The 26,266-nt window shown below is 40.5% G+C and overlaps 1 protein-coding gene across 2 annotated transcripts; it reads left to right on the top strand.

Moving 5' to 3' along the window:
• The first annotated feature begins 2,366 nt into the window (after positions 1-2,366).
• On the top strand, positions 2,367-11,522 carry LOC125468244 (alcohol dehydrogenase-like). Of its 2 annotated transcripts, XM_048571331.1 has the most exons (11): positions 2,367-2,732; positions 3,191-3,380; positions 3,628-3,884; positions 6,088-6,487; positions 6,977-7,112; positions 7,572-7,641; positions 7,804-7,897; positions 8,587-8,800; positions 9,039-9,180; positions 9,929-10,099; positions 10,994-11,522. In XM_048571331.1, the coding sequence occupies exons 3-11, from the start codon at positions 3,639-3,641 to the stop codon at positions 11,183-11,185; spliced, it is 1,665 nt and encodes a 554-aa protein (XP_048427288.1). In that variant the 5' UTR covers positions 2,367-2,732; positions 3,191-3,380; positions 3,628-3,638; the 3' UTR covers positions 11,186-11,522. The 2 variants fall into 2 exon arrangements, with proteins under 2 accessions (XP_048427288.1, XP_048427294.1); XM_048571337.1 differs by lacking the exons at positions 2,367-2,732; positions 3,191-3,380; positions 3,628-3,884 and adding an exon at positions 5,522-5,542.
• Positions 11,523-26,266: the final 14,744 nt, after the last annotated feature.

Genomic DNA, 26,266 nt, shown 5'->3' with positions numbered 1-26,266 from the left:
TACCTTATGTATGCTAGTTTTTATTTATTCGTACTTCTTCTATTATTGTTTTATTAGCTTCCGCACTGTGCACATGGTTACGTCACCTCCGCGTGATGGCCAGCACGCCCTGATTTCGGTCGGGGTGTGTCAGTAGCCCATCACCCCAGAAGCAAAACCCAACCAACCTTGATTTTGTTGGACCACCGTAGCAACGAATCGACATTGGGAAGCTTTAGGCACCCACCGGCTACGTGGGCAAAAATTGACCATCTTCCGTCCACTTTTGAACTTCGTGGCAGGTAGGAAAGTTGTTCCTCTCATTGAGATCTTCATTTCTGTCATTTTTGAGAATTTTTAGAAATAGTTAAATTTCCAGCAAGTCTGAGTAGCCGACCGCCACTCACAGCGGCGCGTGGCCAGAGGACTGTCAATGCTATGTTTAGGATAAATTAGATGTCTGGAGTTTAGTCCTGAGGATCGTTTGATGTAGATTGATTGTTGGAACCTAAATTCTCTACAATACGTTAAAAGGTCATTATATGAATCGACAATCCGACCGTTGGATCGTCACCAAACTTTAATACGTTATAATACATAATATTTAAGAATCATAGAAACTTACGGATTGGGAATGCGATGTATGGATCTTCCCGAATTGAATTTGTAAGTTCATAAAATAAAATGTTGACCGTCACTTGGTTTTAGCAATTGGCGGAGATCCGACCGTTGGATCGTAATGAAACCTTAGGACATTATTCTAGAAACATAATGTAGATCTTTGAAATAACGGATAGGAGATCCGTGATGCAGATCTTCTGGATTGTATTATGTAGGGATGTGTTTTATGTAAATTATGTATTCTATCGGTAAGAACTCTGAGACATAATTTGATAATTGGTCACAGGCGATGATAGTTCGTGATGTCTCGATATTCGTGCGAGGGAAGCGTAGCGTGGACCTAAGGTGAGTGGGTCTTTTCCCTTCTATCGTGTGTGTGTGTGTGTGTGTGTACACACACACACATAAGATTAACATCTCCACAATTGTTTATAAATTGAATATTTCATATAAATTCTGTGAATGCTTTGGAGGACAAGTGAGAACTACGAATGGCTTGATCCCTGTTTAGGGTACGTAGGCAGTCTAACGAGACGTTAGATGCAGCCATACAATAAACGAGACTAATTAATTGGGACAATAGCCTTGTTTGGGGAACTGAGCAATGCGAAGGATATTGGTGGAAAATATGAGATTTAACCTTATGATTTTGGTGGTTAAATGTTGGTCATAAATCGATATGTGAGGAATCAAGGAAATGAAGTAAGGAAACGTAAGTAATAATGGTTAATTAAATTAGTGTCTAGTTGGGCTTATCAATGATAATTATTCCCGAAAATAAATAGTTCGGGAGTAGAGCATTATAGATTGTACATTTTACGCCATATTATATATATTTATATATACTTGAAAATGCTATGGTATGGGTGAGTTTTAGATTGCATCATGGCATATCCATATGTATATTACCGGCACATAATTATTGTGAATGCACCCCGGTGTTAGTGCTCCTGCCTGTGGCCAAGGCACAGTCTTTCATGTGATGTTCACCTCCCACACCTTAAGCTCACCTTGAATTCAAGGTAGGTGCACAGGCCTATCATATAGACCACTATAGGTGGTTCCGACTCGTAGGTGACCCGCGATTATTCGCAGTCTTCACATGATCGTAGCACTTGAGCATACTTATTTACACCCAGTCCTATCGTACAGACCACTAAAGGTGGTTCCGACTTGTGTGCAGGGATATTTGATGAGCTATTGCTTCAGTCATACAGGTTACTATAAGTGACTCCGACTTATGTGCTAGTATTGATTGATGAGATATGGATAAGTCGTATAGGCCACTATAGGTGACTCCAACTTATGTGCTAGCATTGATTGATGAGAGATGGATAAGTCATACAGGTCACTATAAGTGACTCCTACTTATAGGGGTGGGTTCAAAAAACCGAAAACCGAAAAAAACCGACAACCAAACCGGACCGAGGCCGAAAAAAACCGAACCGCAAAAAAACCGAACCGAAATTGTCAAACCGAACCGAACCGAATCTGACCAGTTCTGTTTCGGTTTTTGAGGCTCGAAAACCGAACCGAACCGAACCGAACCGATATATATATATATAATTTTTTTGAATATTTATAAATAGTTTAGTCATACAATCATAACAGAACAGAACATGTTGCCAAGTTGGTTTCAGTGAAAGTTTACAAGCTGGAGGCATGGGTTCGAACCCTCATGCCTCTAGGATTTGTAAGATTATTTTTAATTTTTTAATCTTTTTAAGTTTTAACAAAACCCTTAACTGTGACGCCGCCGGTGTAAGTTGTTCTGTTGTTGTAACCCTAACCCTCATCCTCCTTATTTTTCATTCCCCTGGCCTGGCCTCTTCTCTCTAGACTCTCGTTCCCTCCCTTCCCTGCCTTCAGTTCTTCTTCTTCAGTTCAGAGTTCGTTCACAGATCGCAGTTTCGCGCAGCCTGAGGCCCTGAGCCTCCTCTCTCTCTCGCTCTGTCTCTCAGGCGACTCGCGTCGTCAGTCTCTCTCTCTTATCTCGCCGTCAGATTTCCTCTCTTCCCACCTTCTGCACTGCGCCGTTCCCTCGTCTCTTGCGATTCAGCAAGGCCTTCTGCGACGCTGTTTCTTCGTCTTCTCCAAGCTCTCGCAGTATCTTCTTAAACTCGAACCTGCAGGTCAGTGTTCATATCTTATCTCTCTCACTGCATCTGCTGTCGCGTTTTATATTTTGTTCTTTGTTTATGTTATTCTTTTAATTAGAATTTGGTTTGAATTTTTAGTTCACAATTTTTGGTTTAAGCTGATTAAGTTAGTGATTTATATCTTTTTTTCGTTCTTTTCATATTTTCTGCTAGTTTTATTTGTCTAATTTTTGTTTATTTGTAGAAAAATATGGTTAGATTTGGTCCCTCTAATCGATTTATATATATATTATCATCGCAATATTTGAGGTAATGTTAAATAGTGATCATTTTTTCTATAATCTGATTTACTGGTTTTAATATTACCGGAGGAAGTTCGATCATCAGAAAGTTTACTTTGCAGCTCGGTTCTTAATGGGATCTACCAAATACCACTAGTTTTGGATACCCATTTGATTTTTATTGCTCCTTTTTCTGGAACACCTCCACAGGGATCTGATGGCCAATCACATGCTTCAAAAAATGGGCTCGCTGTTGGGGCTTTGGTAGGGATAATTCTGGGTTCTGTTTTTGTTGCTCTCATTGTCTTACTTGCTCTTGCCTTTTGCATACGCAAAAATAAAAGGGAGGACAAGATTCCAAGAGCTTCTGGGGGAAATGTCTCTGCTCGCACAAATAATGGTAGAATTGCTTTCCTCTTCTTTTCCTTTCCCTTTTCCTTTTGGAGCTTGGCTTTTTAATATGTTGGAACTATGATTTGAGAGGCACGTGGTTTCTTTGAAACAAGATTTGTTTTTTAGTAGCGTAAATACAAGCATTTTCCTCTTTCCAAATAGACGCAGAAGGGTTAACGCTATTTCTTACAAATATTGGATGGTACTCTGAGTATCGTAAACATTTACATGCTGCACCCTGCTCTATTTTGCAGTAAATACTGAGATGCAAGAGCAGAGGGTAAAAAGTGCGACTACTGTAACTGATCTCATGCCTCCACCCGCAGAAATTTTGGTGGTTGATAGGTTACATAGTAAAAATGGATCGAAAAAAAGGATAAAATCACCTATCACTGCTACTCCTTATACTGTTGCCTCTCTCCAATCAGCAACTAATAGCTTCAGTCAAGAATTTCTTATTGGTGAAGGATCTCTTGGTCGTGTTTACAGAGCAGAGTTCCCTAATGGAAAGGTAAATTTGTTTATTGTTGTTTTCTTCCCTTTCTTTAAAACAGATTTTATGCACATGTATAAAGTGACGGCTGAATTAGATACTGTAACAAAGATGTACATTATAAGCTGTTGATGGTGCTGCCATCATTATAGCTTCTGTGGTGGGAACTGAACTGCTGGGATCCCGAGCTAGTTCTCTCCATACACGACACAAATGCAGACACAAATATTGATGGATGTATCTTTATTTTCTTTTTCCTTGCCGTATGGATTGTAACTAATCTTAATAGACACATTTTTCAAATTATGGCCACCTTTTGCCGATTTAGCTAGTGAGATATGTAATCTCAGCTGAAGTAAAAAGCTAAAATTAGGATAAAATTTAGTTTGTTACCTGCAATATAGACTTTGGTCTTTGATAGTATTAGATGGGGTTATCTCCACCATCTGCTTCTTGCCTTATCTGTTCGGTAGTACTTAGTTTCACTTGCTTAGTACTGTTGGCTATATATATTCTCGCAACCCGAGCTCCTAGGTTTACTGAGGTTGAATTCTCCTGTAATACCACCTCTTTGGTAGTTGTACTAGTTGATTTGTTCTGTTTCTTGATTTACAAACTAAGATAAATTGTTGATCTCCCTAATCAAGAGGCATTTGTTTTCCTTTAGCTGGCAGCTGCTGTCTTTTTGCATGTATTTTGTATTCAAAAAGTTCTCGTAGAACCTGTTGCCAGTTCCAGTTGCCTGTTGGTTTTGAGAACCTGTTGCCAGTTGCCTGTTGGTTTTGAAAACTTTTGAGAACCTTTCAGAAATTGTAAATGTAATTGGTTATTTATACATGTTGATTTTGATTTGATAATTGATGTTAAAGACTTTAACATCAGAATGAATGTTGTAAAACTGTGCTTGTTGTCAATATGGACAACAATTTGGGAGAAAGAAAGAAAGAAAGAAAGAAAGAAAGAAAAAAAAAAAAAACCGAACCGGGCCGAAACCGAACCGAATACAAACCGAACCGAACCCAAACCGATAGAAAACCGAACCGAACCGAACCGAACAGTAATTTCGGTTCGGTTTCCGGTTTTCGTAAAAAACCGAACCGAACGGAACCGAACCCACCCCTACCTACTTATGTGCTAGCATTGATTGATGAGATATGGATAAGTCATACAGGTCACTATAGGTGACTCTGACTTATGTGCTAGCATTGATTGATGAGCTATTGATTCAGCCGTACATGTCATGTGAGGTGACTTCGGCTAGCATGTTGATGAGCTATTGATTTAGCTGTACATGTCACGTGAGGTGACTCCGGCTAATATGTTGATGAGCTATTGGTTCAGTCGTACAGGGCACAATAGGTGGATCCTGTTGACATACCATTTCATATTGATTTATTTCACTTGGGTTACTTGTTCTTGTTGATATATTTGACATGGCATAATTGTGAGACTATTATTTTGGTTATGGTTTTGAGTTATATCACGCCTGTTATTTCTGGGAAATTATACAGGTGTTCCGGCGAGAGGCTACTGCCTTTGGTAATTGAAATTGGTTTGAAAAGTTTTGTTTCACTCACTCACATTTTCTATTTTTGCACCCCTCTAGGTTCTAGCAGTAGAGTTCCGTATCGACGAGGATTCGTGGCACTTTTTAGTACAAATGTCTTCTTATGATGGTACAATCATTATCTTACCTTACTGTACTATACCTATGCTTTGTATAATGCGTGAAATGGGTCCAAACCCGCTCACCATGCACTCGTATACTTAGTCACTTTTAGATTTTAATTTATTTATATTTAAAATTAAATATAAATAGTATCTAAAGAAAACTGATCACATGATGTACGATAAATGAACACAATTACGATATCCCTTGAATCCGTAGAAAAATGATCCGGCAATGGTCCTTTTCCTAATTTAACTCCCTTAAAGAAAATAAATCTATATAGTTGTATGGAAAAAATAATAATAACAATAATAAAATAAGAGTCCCATTAATGGTGGCAAGGATAGGGGAGACGGTGTTGCAATCCGATGAGGATAAACATCCTTGTTGTCGTCGGACCGCAACAAATAACATATGGCTGTTAGTTTAATCAACGAATCAAGCGGTAGGGTCCTATTTGTTTAAATAATCTGTGACGACTTTGGCACTCGTAAATGTCATGTCAGCTACTCACTCAGCTACGTCTACTTTTGAATTGTTGGACTCATCCAGCTCCTGACCCGAGTATTCAAAGAAAGATTGAAAGGAAAGATGGTGATGATCCGCAATCTCAGTCGCAGTCTCGGTCGCAGTGCCATCGCCAAAACACTCCTCTCGCCATCAAATTCAGGGCCCTCTTCTTCTTCATCCTCTGCCCATTCTGCTATTCCGTTGTTGGCGCCGTTGGCGGGTCAACGCCTACGCAACAACTCTGCTGCATTTGAACCCGAATTCAGAGATGCCACCACCAGCACCACCAGATGCCTTCACTCCAACGCCTCGCTTGGCGGCGGTGGTGGACTGCCTTCCTCCATGAGGGCAGCTGTCTTCAGGGAACCCAACAAACCTCTCACCTTCGAGGAATTTCACATCCCTCGCCCCAAATCCGGTGAACTTCTAATCAAAACCAAGGGTGGGTACTAATTTAATCTCTCTCTCTCTCTCTCTCTCTGTGGATCCGTAATTATTGTATCTTTGTTCCTCATGTTTATTCATTTCCAACTCCTTGATTAAATCAAACACCCTGAAATTATGTTAATTAATTGCATAGCTGCCGATTGACCGAAGAAATGAAGTTAAAAAGGGAATCATTTGATTTCAGCCTAATTTGTCCATCTTAATTTGTTATCATTGTTTCATGCGTGCCCAGGTTGAAAATGATTGCTCAATTCAATTGTGATCAATGTGTCGTCGTCGTCGTCTTCGCCATTGTATTTTATATTCGTTCGGTGTTGCCATTTTGATTCTTTAATCTTCTCGAGTAACTTATCATTTTACCTTTGTTGTTTACTTACAAATGATAGTTTCTTTTTCCTCTGCCTTGTTGCTTCTTTTGGCTTGTTCACCTCTTCATTCCGTTGCTACTATGGTGGCTGATATTGTTCGTGTTTCTTTGTTATAGCATGCGGAGTTTGCCACTCTGATCTCCATGTTATGAAAGGCGAGCTTCCATTTGCTAGCCCATGTGTTGTGGGACATGAGATAACTGGTGAGGTTGTCGAACATGGACCGGCCACAGACACCAAAACTATAGCAAGGTGCACTTTGTTTAGATTTCAACAATCTTCATCATCTTCTGTAAATAATGCTCTCATTAGATTATCCATTGAAAGAAACTTCGAATCTGGAGTTCATAAATCCCAACTTTAAATTCCACCTGAATACGTTTTGTTCCCAATATCTAAGATATGTCAGTTTTTTTAAGAAAACGGGGCTACAACTACCATAACCTCCATATTCACTACCACCATCTTCCCTTGGCCATCACCACAACCTTGTTTCCATCACCATCCTTCCTCCACAGTTATCTGCATCACCGCTGGAAGCATCAGCAGTGCCACTAAGACAACCATTAACATAACTACCACCGCCATGATCGTTTTATAATGTTTGTGAATCTCATTTTCCTGAATGTGTACATGCCATATCTTTTGTTGAAATTTGAAACAGAGGGAAACCAAAATGGATCATTAGTTTCATTTTCTCAAATTTTTCAGATTACCAATTGGATCTCGAGTTGTTGGAGCTTTCATCATGCCTTGTGGCAACTGTTCCTACTGTTCAAAGGTAATACTTCTCGGAGATGCTACTTTGCTCATTTAAATTTTGTTATTGACATATGATGGTTTATTAACTGCTTTACAAATGTGGTAATTACCATTTTCTTTTGGGAGGAAACAGTGTATTCTATAGTTGATTGTGTTTTTTAATCACTGAACTGGAATAAAGGGCCATGATGATCTATGCGAGGATTTCTTTGCTTATAACCGTGCAAAAGGAACTCTTTATGATGGTGAAACTCGGCTGTTCCTCCGCAGCAGTGGTAAGCGTGCTTTTCTCTCCTCTCTGTATGTCTGTCTGTCTCTTTTTATCTCTCTGCCTCTATATCTATATTTTTTTTGGTTTTGTTTTTGTCAATTTCATGAACTCTCAAGCTAAAGTATAAATTGTTGTTTCTAGTATCTGTAATTGTAATGCGGGGCTAAAAGGATTTGAAATGAACACGTCTTTACTTCTGATTGCTGTAAGACATTACCATGGTCATTTCATGGTGAAACTCTATTGTTGAATATGTCAATCTCTGAATGTCAAGACAAACTGAACTCTTTCAACACATAGCAGTAAAGTTCCTTAAATCCTACCACTTAGAGAATCTTTACTTGTGATGGTAGTTTTTTGTTCTTACCTTTGTATATGGTAGCATACATGATCCATTGTATTTATTTGGCTATTTCCATAATTTTTTTTGGTAAGCAAGACACCTTTTCTTTTTGTGTAAAAGTTAAAACGTGACTGCTCATTTGTGCAATTAGTGGAAAGTTGAAGGAAAAATTAGTAATGTTCTTTTAGTCAAAATCTTGTTTCATGTCCCTGACATGTCTGTGATGTGTTTCAAGATTCCTCCTCGAAATTCTGCTTCTTTTTTTTTTCCTGTTTTGATATGTCAGCTAAGCTTGTGGAGATTACAGATGTTCATTGTTTGATAACCAAAAGGTATTCTATACTGTGCAGGAGAACCAGTATACATGTATAGTATGGGAGGCCTTGCTGAATACTGTGTTGTGCCGGCAAATGGATTGACTATTTTGCCCGAGTCATTGCCATACATCGAGTCTGCAGTTTTAGGTTGTGCAGTGTTTACCGCTTATGGTACTATGGCTAATGCGGCTCAGGTGAAGCCTGGGGATTCAGTTGCTGTGATTGGAATTGGGGGTGTAGGGTCAAGGTACTGTAAGATCTTGTATTCGCTCAGAATTTTCTTTTTGGTTATACGGTTGATACTAAGGCGTTATATTTTGTCTTTTCTATTTTTCCCTTCCAATTTTGGACTTGATATAATATCATCCATACACGGAAGGCATTCTACTTTAGCTTTGGTGGTTTTTTTGTTTAACTTGAATGTTCCTTTTACTTCTGTTTATGAAATTATTATAAACATGTTACAATTATATCACTTGTGACAGCTGTTTGCAGATAGCAAGAGCATTTGGTGCCTCTGATATTATCGCTGTGGATGTTCAAGATGAAAAAGTGCAGAAAGCCAAGATATTTGGAGCTACGCATGCTGTAAATGCAGCTAAAGAAGATGCTGTTGGCAAAATAATGGTACATATTAAAGCACTTTTCTGTTATTTTTTATTACATATGATGCAGTAGTTGATATAGTAATTGTGCAATGTGATTTTTTCCTAATCCTGGTGTCCATAATTTGTTTCAGTCTCATTTTTCCAAAATAGTTTGGTTGTCTTTGTGTTGTCTCAATTAAACGTCCAACAAAATACATTAAACTACCCCATGGAGCCAACCATAAGTCATGAGTTATTTCCTATTGAGGAACTTACACAAGGACCTGTTAATCAGTCATTAGATGAAATATGGAGGTCTGAATGCCCAGTTAGTGCTGTTAGTGGTGGATCACATTTTTTAACTTGGTAGATTATTGTGGTACTTCCCCGATGTGAGGTTATGCCTGTCTGTACATGGCTTGTATCAAGCTACACAACCCCAACAGAAACATTTCCTCATTTTAAGACCATATTGAATGACCTCATTTGAGAATTATTATAAGCACGTACACACAGCATATTACATAAAGCAAGATTCTTGGAAATCTTTGTGTGATTGTTTGTGTCATCCCCACTAGCATTGCCCCTATTGTGTGGTGTAAAAGTGATGACACAAATAATACTCAAGTACCATGATGAATAACCTGTGGGTGTGCTAGCAAAAGAGCATAAACTAATATTAGAGTTAAGTTGAATCTGTACCTTTGAAATTGATATTGAGATGAAGCAAAACCTTTTCCGTGTTCTATCCCTGTACTGTTGACTTGCTGTTCACTTGTTCTGGACAGGAAATAACTGGTGGAAAGGGTGTGGACATCGCTGTGGAAGCCCTGGGAAGGCCGCAGACATTTTTGCAATGTGTGCAAAGTGTGAAAGATGGAGGAAAAGCTGTAATGGTTGGGCTTTCACAAGCTGGTGCAGTTGGGGAAGTAGATATAAACCGTCTTGTCCGTAGAAAGGTGAGTATGATAAATGCTGTATCAAAGTGACAATTGATTTTCAATTTCTGGAATATGGTATGATGTTTATGGAACCACATCAATGTTTATTAGATGAATGTAATTAGGTAGAGTTGTGATAAGATTCTTGGAATTATAACAGAATTGAGAAGTCTAGGGGAAGCTCGTATTCTCGTACAAGAAGTTATGTAGTTAGCAGCGTGAATGATCTTTCAGATTCCATCCATTTATAGTCTTGTACTTGAGTACGCTGATTCTGTTCTGAATCAGTGCTACAGAGTGAAGTCATTGAAGTACTGAGGTTTTGTAGCGTACATATGGCCTATTGATGCTGAACAAACAGGCATAAATATAATCTTTTGAATTGCTATAAGACTGGTAGGTAAGATCAATTGTCAAACTTGGGACTTCCGCTCCTGCTAAACACTGGCTCTGCCAATGATTACCAGTGTCTAGGAGATGGCTAGTATTGAGAGTCTGAGTCCCTTGTTGGGAATTAAAGAACGTTGCATAAGCTTGTAAAGAGATGGGCTACTTCAGCCCTTACCAATTGGTTTCGGGTTGAAAGTCAACTTCCTTCAGCTAGTTGGTCATGGGGGGATTTGAGAGTTAGATCCTGTGGCTGCTAAATGGTATTATCCAAATGGTATTATGATTAAATTTTCCTTTTGTTTTGAGCAATTACTTCCTCTTGCATCTAAATGACCACAACATTAGCTCAAGTCTCGAGGTACCATTTCATAGATTCATCTCATGTTTGTTTAGTTGTATGTTTTGACTTTGTAATTTTTTGTCATCTGTTGAGACAAGCAGACTAAATATCAAGTTGTCCAGGACTCTGTGTTTCATTTCAGCAAACATCTTTACTTCTTTGGCAATAATCTTGTGGAACAGATACAAATCATTGGATCTTACGGAGGGAGGGCAAGGCAGGATCTGCCAAAGTTGGTCAGATTGGCAGAATCAGGCGTATTTGATCTAGCTAATGCTGTTTCTAGAAGGTACAAATTTGAGGAGAGTAACGAAGCATTCCAGGAACTCAATAAGGGAAGCATTGTTGGTCGGGCAGTGGTTGAGATAATGTAAGTTCTTTTCACTCCAAGCGGCTGTTCTTGATGCGAAACTTCAGCCTCAAGTACAAGGCAGCTCCTGGTGTAGAAATCTGAAGATCTGCAGGTGCATAACCAATGTAGCCTCATAAACAATCTCTCATCAAACGCATTCTAGGATCACAAATGGTTCTAACGTCTCTGTTTGTTGTTTCCTCCCCTCCCTTTATTTTGGGTCAACCTCACATACATACATAAACTCTTGGTGTTTGAATAAAACTTTGCTGTGTGGTCGGCCGAATAACATGATATAAGAGAGGTTATGAATTTACACGTGATTTGAATAATATATATTACAAGTTTCTTCTGATTAACCACTATATTTTAGTTACAAATTTCCCCGGATTGAAATCTTTGGGGCATAGAGCTAGAAATGAGCAGCTTTAACCCGATATTGGAAGCGTAAACAATATGGCTTGACGGCAAAGCCGTGGATAGGGTATCCACTATGTCCCAGGTTTAAACTTTCCTTCATCCCCTCAGTGTAGATTAGCATAGTTCCTACGGTGTTTCTCTAACCAAAATAAACTTTTTTAGTACATCAAAAATTTGTATTATCAAATGATATCATGGAAGAATGAAGCTTAAACATTGTTTTGTAGCACTAACCAAACATTGGAGAGTTCATAAAAAGAGTGGTTGTGACAGCCCATCCCGAATTATTTGTACCATAGGTGTGAAATGACAATAATGCCCTTGGTGGATATTTGCCATTTTGGTGTGTTGTTTTTGGTGGTTGACTCTACAGAACACACACATACACCTATACTATACACTCCCATGACTCCCTCTCTCTTCTTTCTCTCGGATTTTCTTCCATTTCCTTTGCAAGTGTACGGACGAACTTCAAAACCAACCTTTCACGCATGGATCGACATCTAGAAGGTAAGATTCGAACTCCTTGCAAGCTCCTGAGTTCATCCATACCGTTTTTAGAACTTGAAACCCTCGAAAACCCTAGAACCCTCGAACCCAATTTTCATGCACTAATCATTGCGAAGGTTTCAGTGGATTTTAAGGTCTTAGGGAGCTTTAGAATACTCTCACGAAGCTCGGGGAACAAGTTTGAAGGATTTTGGACGTCGGGATAGCAAGTTCTAAGGTTGGCCGGATTTTGCGAGGTTTTTTCAGTGAGATTTCGTGAATTTCAGGGCTTGAAAGTGGTAAGGTTTTGTTCTACTTATTGTAAGCTTCATTTTGGTATGAATTTCATGGAATTTGGTTGAGAGATGAAGACGATATGAAGTTTTAAAAATTTTCCAGTTTCAGAGGAGAATTCAAGTTGCTGACGGCGGGGCTGACAGCGGCGGTGTTGGAAATGTGCCCTAAAACCAATCATATGATGATACTTTACGGACATTTCAAACTAATGTAGTTTAAATGTAAAGGGCAAAGATTATTGTTTGAGCCGTCTCATATAAATGTTATATGCTTAAACGATAAGTCCAAGGAATATGTGATTGGAAGAATGCGATCTAAAGAAGTTAGATTCATGAGACCATTCTTTCGTTGACACATCCTAAACGTTCCTGATCATAGGATTGTCAATTGGGCATTGACAGTCCGTTAAGATCAGTACGTGCTATGTCTTTTCTCAGGGAGAGTGACTAGTCTCGAGTCATTGGTGTGTGTGACATCAAGACAAGTACGTAGGTGCTCAATAGAGAATGAGTTCACTGAACACGATCAACGAAGAGTTCTCATATTCATGTCACATGAGAACTCATGGTTGGGATAATGCAAATTAGTCTTTTGACCTGAGGCATCACAATTGTCTTGTGGTTAGGTCCTTAATCTTTGATTATGTCAAAGTCACTCCATCAGGAGGGTGTCCACGGCATCGTTGGGGTTAAGCCACTTAGCCATGGAGGCAAGTGAATGCGCAACAAGGGATCTCTAACCTTCAAACTGTTTGAGGGAGAATACTCTATGATATGATTAAGAATCTTTGGCCAAAGTATGAATGAGATTTAGGAATGTGTTCCAAATCACATTCAAGGTAATCATATAAGCACAAGACTCACATTGGATAGTAGACATGAATAAACTATCAAACCAAACAATGTGGTCAAGAGTATTGTATTAGAGAAAGACCGTATTGCATTTGTAATCCTAAAACTGAATAGGTTCTCCACCTCTTCTGATTAGCTTGGGTAACCATGACATGCTACTAGGCGTCAACCATGGTTTGTGGAAGCCCTAAAAGTGTATTATCACTAACGGGAGAATTGAAAGTAAGTTTCAATTCACAATCGATTAGAAAGAGTTTTAATCGCCCACTGCCTCGCTAAAAGGAACCTAATGGATCGTTCACCGAGTAAGGTAGAGTTTGAAGAAACAACGGAGATGAGTAAGAATAATTAAATGGTTTAATTATTTATCTAAGGCTAGGATTAATTAATATGTTAATTAATCAAACGAATAAGTTCGTTAAAGACCTCGGGTTAGTTTTGGGCCGCAAGGCCCAATGGGATTTGAATGTCAAGCCCATTAACTCAAGTTGTATGACAACTTGAATAAACAAAGGGCTTGAAAGCCCAATAAACCCTATAGGCCGGCCATATTAGAAGAATAGGGCTTTTGGTCCATTAGGTCACTTATTTGAAGGGACTATATAAAGGACTTTATAGCCTAAATTCATTAAGGGTTGTTTTTGGGGAAAGGATGAGAACACAAGCTCTCCTTTCTCTCTAAAATTTCGGCCACCTTGGAGGGATCATCTAGCAATCAAACTCCTCCAAGGTCACTCATTTCTTCTTCATTATGCCTTGGTGATGAATCATTAGAGGTTCTCAATTTTGGGAACTTTGGAGAAACCTTTTTTTTCATCCATCCAAATCCATAGATCTAAGATGCAAGGAATGAAGGCCCTCTCTTTGGGTGATTAGCCTTTGTTTAAATACAAAGAGGAATCTACAAAGGTATATATTTCAACTCACTTTGTTTTGAGTTGATTATTGGTTCACCATTTTACTAGGCTTTGAACATTCATGGGTAATGTTTTGTTTTTAAGTGCATGCTAGCATGATTCTGCCTTTAATTTGTTAATTGCATGCTAATGATGTTGCTTAAATGAACATGTCATCTTCCAAAATAATCCTTCAGGCGGCCGGTGAGACTCACTGGAGAAGACAAGGAATATTCCGTCAATTTTGACGGAATATACTAATGGCGTTACTAACGGCGTCATGTATATATAACGGTATATTCCATTTTTACGTAATATTCCTTAACGCCGTTAAGGTTACCACACGTGTGCCAGGCACGTGCCCCCGCATGGCCGGCGCGTGGGAGGTTAGAAAATTATTTAAAAATATGGGGTGTTCGCGAGGTTGAGTAGATCAAGTTGGTATATCTAAACACCCTATTTGAGCATTGTATGAGAAGTTATTACCTAGTTTTGGTTATGTGCTTTAAATTGTTTCGCATATAGGTGAGACCCATCCTGAGGACGAGCGTAGTCACTCGAGATAAAGGGGTTATAGCCCTACCACATAGCAGTGAGTAGGCTTTTGATTTTCTGTATATACCTATATACTTGTGGTTTTTCCCAGAAAATGAAATGTAATGTTTATATGTTTTAAATGCCATGCATAGCATTTGCCTATTTATTTATGCATTAGTAGTTGCATATATGTATGTTTAGTGTTGCAGACGCACAGGTAAGTGCCAAGTAAGTTTATGGTTTATGATTGTGAATTAGTGGCTATGTGAGATGCATAGAGAGCTCATAACTTGCACCCCCGGTGTTAGTGCTCCCGCCCAGAGTAGGGCATAGTCCTTCACGTGATGTTCACTTCCCGCACCACACGATCATCTTGGATCCAAGTTAGGTGCACAGTCCTGTTGTACAGACCACTATAGGTGGTTCCGACTCGTAGGTGACCCGCGATTATTCACCCAGTCTTCACGTGATCGTAGCACTTGAGCGTATTTATTTACACCCAGTCCTGTCGAACAGACCACTTTAGGTGGTTCCAACTCATGTGCAAGTATAGTTAGTGAGTTGGGGATTGAGCTCTAGATTCAGCCGTACAGGTCACGTTAGGTGACTCCGGCTGACATGTTACTTGCATTGTTTGACATTACCTGGGTTACTTACAGTTTATGTGGAGGCATTCGACATGGCATATTTCTGAACATGTGTTTCAATATATGTGTATATTCTATTTTTTGGGAAACTATACAGGTTTTACGGTAAAGGGTTAGAACTTTTGATAATGAAATGATTTTGAAAAGCTTTGTTTTTGGCCACTCACACTTTCTGTTTTGTGCTCTACTAGGTTCTAGTTAGAAGCAGCTTTGGTGGTTCACGAGGACTTGATGGTGGTTCTGACAAAACATCACAAATGTAGGATCACCTTTGGGTGTTGTTTAATTAGTATTCGTTCTTCTGGACTGCACTTAGGCTTTCTGTGCTTTGATTATGTTTATCACACTTAGTCTCGCACTAGTGTGTTACTTTAACTAGTTTATTTAGTAGTTTGGTTTTTATTTATTCATACTTTTATTATTATCGTTTTCTTCCGCACTGTGCACATGGCTACGTCACCCTCACATGACGGCCAGCACGCCTTGATTTCGGTCGGGGTGTGTCAGTTTGGTATCAGAGCATAGATCTGGCAGTCCTACATATTTTGTGAGTGTTCTAATTGTTTTGGTGTCTTCTGTCAGAACTATGTCGCCTCGTAGGGAACTATGTCGCTCTGCTGAGCCTAGTTTCCCCGATGTAGCTCAATTGAGGGAAGTTTTTGCTACCGCTATTCAGTCTGCGCTCCGCCCTCCCCAGAGGACTCATCTGGAGACCATGTATAATTTAAAACTGGATAAGTTTGAGGGCCACGAGGGTTTTGAGGGAGCTGAGCGGTGGCTTGAGCATATTGAAAAGACTTTTCGAGTGTTGCATAATCAGGGAAATCTTTCTGTTGAAAGGTGGGTAGAGACAACTTTATGGTTCTTGGGTAAGGAATTGTCATCCTGGTGGGGACAGGAGGTTCGTCATTTGACCCCAGAGGAAAGGGCTGACTGGGAAGTGTTTAAGCAGTTGTTTAGGAAAAGGTTTATGCCTCCTGAGTACATTGATCGTAAGAAGCAAGAATTTACCAAATTGAGGCAAGGGAAGTTGACAGCGAATGAATATTATAGGAGGTTCACTGATTTATCTCGTTATTATCCGGAGGTTGCTACTAATCCGGTAGAGATGCTTCGTCGTTTTCGATTGGGTACTAAGAAGAAGTGGCGTTCTATAGCGACCACTACTCCTTGTGACTCTTATCAGGAGTTCTATAAGATTTTGTTAAGGATTGAGGATCCTGAGAATATGCCTAGTGAGAGTAAGGAAGAAGAAAAAGATGGCAATCAGAGGAAAAACGATAAAGGCAAAGGTCAAGCATCTCAAGGACCTTGCAAAACCCAAAGTTTTAAGCGGAGTGGAGCCAGTTCCAGTTCTTCCAACGAGGTTTTAGTGCCACTGGTCAGGGAAGAGGTGGTAGAGTTTCTGGGGGTCCTAGAGGCCAGAGACAGGGTGATACTGGTAGAGGAAGAGCTCTGTTGATGCAAAAAATCGGTGAGGACTTTGGTACAACAAAAAGTGTCAAGTTTGTGACCTTCGCTAGGTTGCTCTGGTCATTAGTGTGGATAAGTATGTAAATGAATAGAGACAGGGAAGCAAATAACACAAGATGTATGTGGTTCACCCAGATTGGCTACGTCTACGGAGTAGAGGAGTTCTCATTAGTTGTGAAGGGTTTACACAAATACATAGGTTCAAGCTCTCTTTTTGTGAGTTCTAGTGAATAGTTTAGTACAAATGACATTAGAGATTATTGTGGGAGAATGATCCCCTTTTATAGAAGAGAATTTCTAGTTTTGTTGTGACATTGACACGTGACGTGTTATGATTGGCCTCTGATATCGACAAGTGTTGCGCTGTGATTGGCCTCTGATATCGACACGTGTCGCATTGTGATTGGCCTCCTAGTTGGAGGAAAAGTCTTGTGGGTCCTTGACGGTATGCTGTTGACCGGTGCTTAGTAGTTTTGGGATTGGTCAAGTATGGTACAAACAGTGTTCCCCTAAGTTCCTGAGTGAGGGAAGCTCCTCGGTTGGGGACTTGCAAGATCCAAGCCATTAAGTAATCACGAAACTTCCAAGTATCGAAGTGTGGTGTCGCCTTCACTTGCCTTCTCTGTCCTGTAAGTAGATGTGGCATCTTCTCTTGGAAGTACTTTTCCTTCATCCAGGAGTGGTATCTTTGGTTGGCGTTGACACACAAGGTAATGTATCATTTTCATTTAAAGCTTACTTATAGTTTCAGGTTTGGTCAAGTGTGATACAAACCATATAGTAGAAGTTCCCCAAGTCTCTAAGCGAGGAGATCCACCGAAGGAGGTGACAGACAAGGTAAGCAATCAAGGTTCCAAGCAATCAGTCTCAAATCGGTAAGTTGATCTTGTGTTTCGGCTGATTGTAATCATTCTCCCTGTCTCTCATTCAACAATAAGGATAATGAGAAGAAACAGGGAGAAGAGATGATATGAGGTACTTTTGTTTTTGGAGAAGATGGACGAATCGGCACTTGCTTTATTGCACTTAACTTTCCATAGGTGTATTCTTGAATTGGGCTGGAGAGTTTTCTGGTTTCCTCCAAAGGAGTGAGCTGACTCTAGAATTTGAGGGTCAAAACAAGTCCGTCAGACCTGGAGTATGTTCGATCCTGATGATATGGGATACTTTTGTTGTTTGATAAAGTAGTAGATGTGGTATGGCGAAGCTTTGTTCTTCGACGACGGTGCTAGCAAAAGGCTGTTGAGACTTCTCGATCTCTTCAATTAGAGCAATGATGCCGAGCTTGGATTTGACTTAGACTCTTCCGTCTAGATTCTGCGGTTCCACAAGAAAGGGTATCGTGCTGTAGTGATCTGTTTTAGCTTGCCGTTGAACCTTCTGCTTCAATCTTTTGTATAGCACGCAACCTTTGCATTTAAATGGTCCCTCAGAGCACTACTTCTCAGTGACTTATCCATGCTTGCCAGCTTCAGTGTAAAGAGCCAATATCGTACCAACTGTTCTGAGGTATTTGCCGAAGGAATTCATGACCTTGACAACAGTTGAGGATGAGTACTCGAGAGCAATGCTAGGCATGTGACCAGGCAAAGGTTTCGGGCAATCAGTTCTAGATCGGAAGTTTGATTTCAGGTTTCGACTGATTGCATTCTTTCTCCTTGTCCTGCAGGTAAGAGCAAGGGCAAAGGAAAAGACAGGGAAAAAGCATGATATGGGATACTCTTGCGTTCAACCCTGATGATATGAGATATTCTTGCTCTGGTGTGGCTGGTTGGCATGGGTATTATCGAAGGAGAAGAAAACGGAGTATTTCGAGGGGCTAGATTGGGAGTGCCATTTCGGATATGGGGAAGGGTTGAGCATTTTTTTTTTGTTTGGCAGGTCTGCCTGGCTGTGGTGGATGAAGGTCGACATATATAGGAATTGTCCTAACAGCGAGTGGTAATGTTGTTCCTTTACCCTTCTCGGTCAAAGCAATGTAATGGTCACTGCAAGGTTCACGTGTTTTAACTTTGTTAGAGCACTTTGAAAAAGTGGTATGTGGTATCCAGAAAGCTGATGTTGCGTGTGAGAATTGTGGACAAATTTTATCCAATGAAATCCGACTTCTCAAGTTCGGGAAGCGGTGCCTCTTTGATTTTTGAGCAGGCAATCTTGTTGGGGATATGGTTCTCGAGATTCGGAGAGCGGTGCCTCTTTGATTTCTGGGCAAGCAATCCTGTTGGGAGTGTTTTCTCAGATGTGAAGAAAGGTTGGGCATTTTTGCAAGTCTGCTTTGCCACGGAGCACAGAGGTTGACACACATAAGGATTTTCCAATAATCAAGCAGTGGTGCTATTCCTTTATCCTTGTGGGTAATAGTAGTGTAACTGGGCCTTCAACACTTACCTATCTTAACTTTGTCAGAGTTCTTTGGCAAAGTTGTCCTTGGTATCGGAGGAACTGATGTCACATGTGGGGATTGCTAATAAATTTTAACCCAGGAAATCCGCTTCTCGAAATTTGGAGAGTGGTGCCTCTTCGATTTTTGAACAAGCAGCCCTATTGAAGATCTGGCTCTTTCTTTTATAGGAGCACCAATTAAGTTCAAGGAGTCCGTTCTGAAAGTTATTGCTTGTAGGAATTTTTCCCTTATCTTCGTACTTCTGAGACTTACTGTACTTCATTTTTTTCTTCATCTTTTCTGAGAATGTCTGGCCCTTCCGACCATCGTTTGGACTTGAATGATGTAGAAGAGGTAGCCATGTCTCCTCAAGATAACATATGGCGCCCATCCTTCTTATCTTCTACTGGTCCCCTTACTATTGGGGACTTTGTGATGAAGAATGATATGACTGCTGTGGTGGTGGCCAAGAATCTTCTTACTCCCAAAGACAACAGACTACTTTCCAAACGGTCCGATGAGTTGGTTGTTAAGGATTTTCTGGCTTTCAGTGTTCAATGTGCAGGTTTTCTGTCTAATATGGCCCAACACCTATTTGCTCGAACCCGCCAAGTTGAATCGTTGGCGGCTGAAGTGATAAATCTCAAACAGGAGATCAGAGGGCTTAAGCACGAGAATAGACAGTTGCACATGCTCGCACATAGCTATGCTACAACCATGAAGAGAAAGCTTGACTAGTTACAGGAATCCGAGGGTCAGATTTTAAATGATCATCAGAGGTTTGTGAGTTTGTTCGAAAGGCATTTGTTGCCTTCGTCCTCTGGGGCTGTACCACATACTGAAGCTCCAAATGATCATCCTCTGGTGCCTCCTCTTTTTGTGGTTTTGCCCAGTACTGAGGCTCTAAATAATCACCCTCTGGTGCCTCCTATTTCTAGGACTTTGCCGAGTGTTGAGACTTCTCCTGATCAGCCTTTGTAAAGGCGCCTGATAGGAGCATATTTATGCGACTTAATTGGCTTGTTCTCGTGCATTTACGTTGTGTTTCTTTAGTTATTTTAGTCCTTTATGCCATTTTCGTGTGTTTCTAGGTTAATATGGCTAAGGAGGCAAAAAGGTGCATGTCGGAGCATTTTGGAGCAAGTTTGGGCTTAGAATGGAAAGCTTATGCTTGGAGCCAAAGTGTTGGACGAATTTGAAGGCCTTGTATGCACTTTGAACATAAAACAAAGGGCCTAGCCCAATCAAACAATCCTTTGAGCCATGCAAAACCTCTAGCCCAATCAAACAATCCATCAAAGCCATGCAAAACCACTATTCACACACATGCATCCTGAAATCCTCCTTTGCCGTGCACTCCTATCCCTTTGCATTTCCCTTTCATTTCAGCCACATGTATTCATCATTGCAGCCACCATTCACTCTTTAATCCACATGCATTCACACACACTTCACACAAACAACATTCACATGCAAATACATGCATTTCCAACACCAAACACAACCATTGCCGTGCCTTCCACACCAATTCCAGCTTTTCTTCATCATTGCATCCACGTTGCCCTTTTATTTATGCATTAAACCTATTTCCTTTCCCTAAATTGCAGCCACAATCCACACCTTTCCAGCCTAGCTGCACCCTACATACATTAATTAGTCATTCTTTTCATATTGCACTCACATGCATTCACATGCATTTCAAGAACCAAAACAACCTTGTGCCGTGCATCCCTTATGCCATTTTCAGATTTCCTCCTTGCAATTTCACATGCATTTCCAACCTAGCAACACCCCTTTAATCATTCCTAGCTGCAATTCACATGTTCTCCCATCCATTCTCTCCCTATAAAAACCACTCACACTTCATTCATTTGTCATTCAATTCTACACCTCATTTCATACACAAACACATCATCACACAAGTCTTGCCGTGCATCCCTTCCAATTCCAGCTTCTATTCTTCCATTTCCACCACTCCCCAACCCTCCAAAACACTATCCAACCATTCCTCCATACAAACACCAATCCAAACCTATCCTTAGACCTTATGCCACAACGAAGAGGAGGAGAAGAGTGCCTAAACGTTCATACAATTCAAGTTTGAGTTGTTGGAATTTTTAGGTGTTGCTTTTCCTCGATTGCAATGTTTAATTTCAATTCTCTTTGTCTTGTACGTATGAGGAACTAAACCCCCCATAGCTAGGGGGTGATTTGAAACCATGTTTACGCTTGCAATATGAATTGATTACCTTTGGTTGGAATTTCATGAGTTGTGATTCAATTTGTTTAACTATTTGATTGATAACCTATTTATGTATGTTTATTGAGAGTGCACGCTTAATTTTCATGCATGAATATGACGCTAGAATATAAGTGAGTTTCACCTAAAAGTTATGAACTTATATTCACAAGTAGTGGAGGTTGCTTATAAACAATCGCGTTAAGTAAATTCTTGGCATAAGTTTCATGCAATACATAGTAACGAATGCCTCGTCAACACTTATAGTTTTCATGATGCTTAATGATTCTTGCTTGTATCTCTATTATGCAATTCATGTAGGGAACTTGTGGGGAATACTTTGGGTTGCCGCATGCAATCATCCAATTCATTAACTTAAGGAAAACTTGACGGTTAATTTAAGCGGACCTAATTAACCCGGGGTGTTGAGTTTGATAATTCCTCGAAAGACCAACCGAAAATCATTTCGTATGCAAGTGTAACATGTGTGGAGAAGTATCCCTTGGCTATCCCATCATCCATTAGTTTTTCTTATTTTCGTCCAAAATCTGTTTTAAAGTTTTAAATCACTCGTTTTCTTTTAAATTCATCCAAAATCAAAACCCCCCTTCTTATTTGTTCCAAATCTGTCCACAAGAGTCCTTTTGAATCTTTAGAGTCAAAACCAAGTGTATTTTCGTCCAAATTAAGTCCTAGAGTCTAAATTGAGTTTTTGGTTGTTTTGAGTTTTTAAAGTTTGAGTCATATAAGTTAGTAAGAGTCTTGTGAGTCTATTTAAAGTGTTTTAAAACATAATTTTACATCTTTGAGTCAATTTTCATTAGATTAGCAATCCCTCCTAATCCCCGGCCTAGAACGATCCCTACTTACATACTTACTACATTTGACAAAAAGAGGGTTTAATTTGTGTGCGTATAATTCACGCATCAAATTTTGGCGCCGTTGCCGGGGATTAGCAACTTTGCTAATCTCTTAGATTGTTTTATTTTCTTTTGTTTTTATTTTATTCCAGATTCTTAGTCTTGTTTTGTTTCTTGTTTTAGGTACTAGTTTATGACTCGGAGTTCTCATCCGATTCGTGAACCTATCTCGGTCTTTGACGCCGATTTCGAGCGAGAATTGAGACGAAAGAGAAAGAACCCAGAACCTAGCGAATCAAGTGAAAGCTCCGAGTCCGTTTCTGAATCTGAAGAAGAACCCAAGACAACAGTGGGTGAAGAAGACATGGCAGCAAACAACCAAACAATCAAGGAGCTTTCCGCTTAGGGATTGGACATTGCCACACCCCTATGTATTCAATATCCTAGGGTGGCTCTAGGCAAGACCGATGAGTTCGAATTAAAGTCAAGCTTGCTGCATCATATTCCTAAGTACCATGGGCTGTCCATGGAAGATCCAAACAAACATTTGAAGGAGTATGAAGTTGTATGCTCAAGCATGACACCCATTAATGTTGATGGGAATATTTTGAAGATGAAAGCTTTTCCATTCTCTCTTGTGGAAAAGGCTAAGGACTGGCTTTATGAATTGGCACCCGGGACAGTGACTTCTTGGGAAAGCATGAAGAGAGCGTTCTTGGAGAAGTTCTTCCCTACTTCAAGAGTCATTCTCTTGAGGAAGAAAATTAGCGGAATCCAACAAAGTCAAGGAGAATCTTTTCCGGCATACTGTGAGCGTTTTAAAGCCCTTGTTGCATCATGTCCTCAACATCAAATGAAGGAGGAGCTTCTCCTTCAATACTTCTATGAGGGTCTTCTTCCCATTGAAAGGCAAATGCTCGATGTTTTGGCAGGAGGTGCATTGGTGGACAAAACTCCTATGGCAGCCAAGACCCTAATTGCAAACCGTGCTCTAAATGCACAACAATATGAAGGACTTGGACAAAGAGACCCCCCACGGCAACACCAAGTCAATGAGGTAAGTACCATAACCGAACTTCAAAATCAAATGGCTAACCTTACTACGTTGCTTTCTCAGGTGGTGGAAGGTCCAAAAGTCAAAACCGTAGCTTCTTGTGGCGTATGTTCCATGCAAGGACACCCTAAAGACACGTGCCCACAATTGATCGAGAATGGAGGGTGGGAGACACTCAATGCCGTGGGATATGGCAACCAATACCAAACACGTGGTGATCCGTTTTCTAATACTTACAATCCCGGTTGGCGTGATCATCCGAATTTCAAATGGCGAGATCCCCAACAAGGTCAACAACAAAGCGGATTTAGACAACAACCCCCGGGGTTTTACACCAGAACCCACAGCCAAGACCAAAACCAACCACAATCCAGCCAAAACCATCAAGGTACGTCTTTAGATAATGCTACAATTCTTAAGTTACTTACTAGTTTGTCTCAGGGACAAGAAAATCAAAACAAGGCGATGCAAAACCAAGACAAAAACGTGGACCAATTAGAGAAGCAAATAGGGCAGATTGCGGAGTTTGTGGGACAATTCCGAGACCAAGGTAAGCTTCCAAGCTCAACAATTGTCAATCCAAAGGGTGGCTTTGAAACCGCCAATGCAATCACCTTAAGAAGTGGCAAGGAAGTTGGAACCACCTCACAACCACCAAAATCAAGTCAAGACGAGGAGGACAAGTTGTTGCAAGAAGAAGCACAGGGAGCAAAGCCCACAGCCAAGGATGACCAAACCTTGCCGAATTCATCTAGTCCTCCTAAACCATCCTAAACCACCAAGGTAAGTCCCAATTCGACTTTTTCTAGTTCTATTCCACTAAACGTGCCCTTTCCTGGCAGGTTTTTGCAATCCAAGAAAGACGAGGAGGAAAAAGATGTTCTAGAGACATTTAGGAAAGTTCAAGTCAACATACCCCTTTTGGATGCAATCAAGCAAATCCCGAAGTATGCGAAGTTCTTGAAAAAGCTTTGTACAACAAGGAAATGGATTCGGGAGAAAGAGGTAGTACATGTAAATGAGAATGTCTCTGCATTGTTGCAAAGAAAGCTACCACCTAAATGCAAAGATCCAGGTAGTTTCACTATCCCTTGCGTAATTGGTAATACAAGGTTTGAACATGCCATGCTAGATTTAGGTGCTTCAATTAATGTCATGCCATATTCTGTTTATGCATCGATGAATCTAGGAGAGCTTAAAAATAATGGTGTTATTATCCAATTAGCCGATCAATCTAATGCATATCCGAAAGGAGTTTTGGAGGATGTTTTGGTGCAGGTAGACCATTTGATTTTTCCTGCAGATTTCTATGTGCTTGACATGGAAGATTCGGCACACTCTCCATCATCACCACTCTTACTTGGATGACCTTTCATGAAAACAGCTCAAACCAAGATTGATGTGGCCAAGGGAGCAGTCACTATGGCCTTTGGTGGTGATATGATTAACTTTAAGATTCCTGAATCGATTGAGAATACTAATGTGTTCGTTCTTGTTGTGCCATTAATGTAATTGAACACATATGGACGGAGTATTCAACAAAGATCAAGAAGGATGTTTCTCGAACTACCACCGAGAAGGAACTTGGAGTAGAGCACAAGGAGTGCATAGCTCCAACCTTGAAAGCACCACAATTGGCCATAAGCAACCCTTGTGCATCCGTCCATTATGCTGCCACTTCTTTGCCGTACAAAGGTAAGCCACCTATTCCAAATTCGATTCCCATTTCAACTAATAGGTTGTTACCTTGTTTGGTGCAGGTACCCAATCAATTACAAGGTGGAGGAGATCCCATTACATGCTGTGGGTCCTAAGTGAGAAAAGAAGGTCTCGTCCGGCTGCAAGACGTAAAAGAAAGCGCTACTTGGGAGGCAACCCAATACAGTGAATAAAACAAGGCTTGTTCATTGATTTCCGAGAGATTACAAGTGAGTAAAAAAAAAAAATGAAATGTATCTAACAAAGAAAGAGAAAGATGGAGCCTTCACAAAGGTTGTGTACATGAAGCCCCACTACGTGGCAACACTCTAGGAGCAGGAGGTATCGGAGCAGGAGGCATCGAAGTAGGAGGCATCGGAGTGAGAGGAATCGGAGCGTGAGGCATCGAAGATAGATCATTCAAGGCCCCAATCCTTGGTGGAACGCTAGATGATGCAGGAAAGAGGTGCCTCTGGAAGAAAGCCGCAAGCCTTTGACGGTCATTTTGAATTCGACCTTCAGATTCTTGCAGCTCATCAAGCTTCCTCTTCATGTGCAAACTTCTATTCTCGTACTTAAGCTGTTTGATCTCTTGCTTAAGACTTTCCACCTCCGCCATCAATGATTCAACTTGACGGGAGCGAGCAAGTAGGCGTTGGCCCATGTTGGACACAGAGCCAACGCACTGAACACTGAGAGCTAAGGACTCTTGAACATTCAACTCATCGGACCGTCCTGAAAGTAGCTGACTATCTTTAGGAGTGAGGAGGTTCCGAGCTACTATCATAGCTGTTGTTGCATCCGTCATCACAGAGTCTTCACCTGTAAGAGGGCCATGAGAAGATAAGAAAGACGGGCACCATACCTTACCCTGACGCGGCGCGACCGGATCACTGCTGAGACTCAAATCTAAGCAAATGTTCGATGGGTTAGATGAGCTAGCCATTGTTCAAGAAGTTAAAAGAGAAGGGTTGGATGGAGTAAAATCTCAAAGGGTCGGAGACGATTTTCACGAATGGGAAATCTTCAAGGTGTGCATGTTAGAGGTGATCGATCACCTCTATAAAAGAAGAGGCGACACAATCACCAATTCAGAATTGAAGAGACACCACTCTTCAAAGCCGGATTTTCCGCCGTAAAGATCGCCAGCTCTTCAGACGCAATCCCGGCTTTTCAGATAAAGCATGCAACTTTGTCAAAAGATTTCTGAAAAAGTTGAAGACGCGTGGAGGGCGAGAAAGCAGCTGCACACTTTTGCC

This window comes from the organism of the source record quoted next, unplaced genomic scaffold (genome assembly GCF_019419815.1).
Source record: "Pyrus x bretschneideri cultivar Hongxiangsu unplaced genomic scaffold, Pyrus_bretschneideri_v1 Contig105, whole genome shotgun sequence".
In the NCBI taxonomy this organism is placed as follows: Eukaryota; Viridiplantae; Streptophyta; class Magnoliopsida; order Rosales; family Rosaceae; genus Pyrus; species Pyrus x bretschneideri.
Note: the sequence above shows the minus strand (reverse complement) of the source record. Positions and strands in the feature narration are given on the sequence as shown.

Coding starts and splice junctions, on each gene's coding strand:
- LOC125468244 (XM_048571331.1), top strand. CDS start 3,639: ATGCAAGAGCAGAGGGTAAAAAGTGCGACTACTGTAACTGATCTCATG. Junction 7,898..8,586: donor GCTGTTCCTCCGCAGCAGTG/GTAAGCGTGCTT, acceptor TATACTGTGCAG/GAGAACCAGTATACATGTAT. Junction 8,801..9,038: donor ATTGGGGGTGTAGGGTCAAG/GTACTGTAAGAT, acceptor CACTTGTGACAG/CTGTTTGCAGATAGCAAGAG.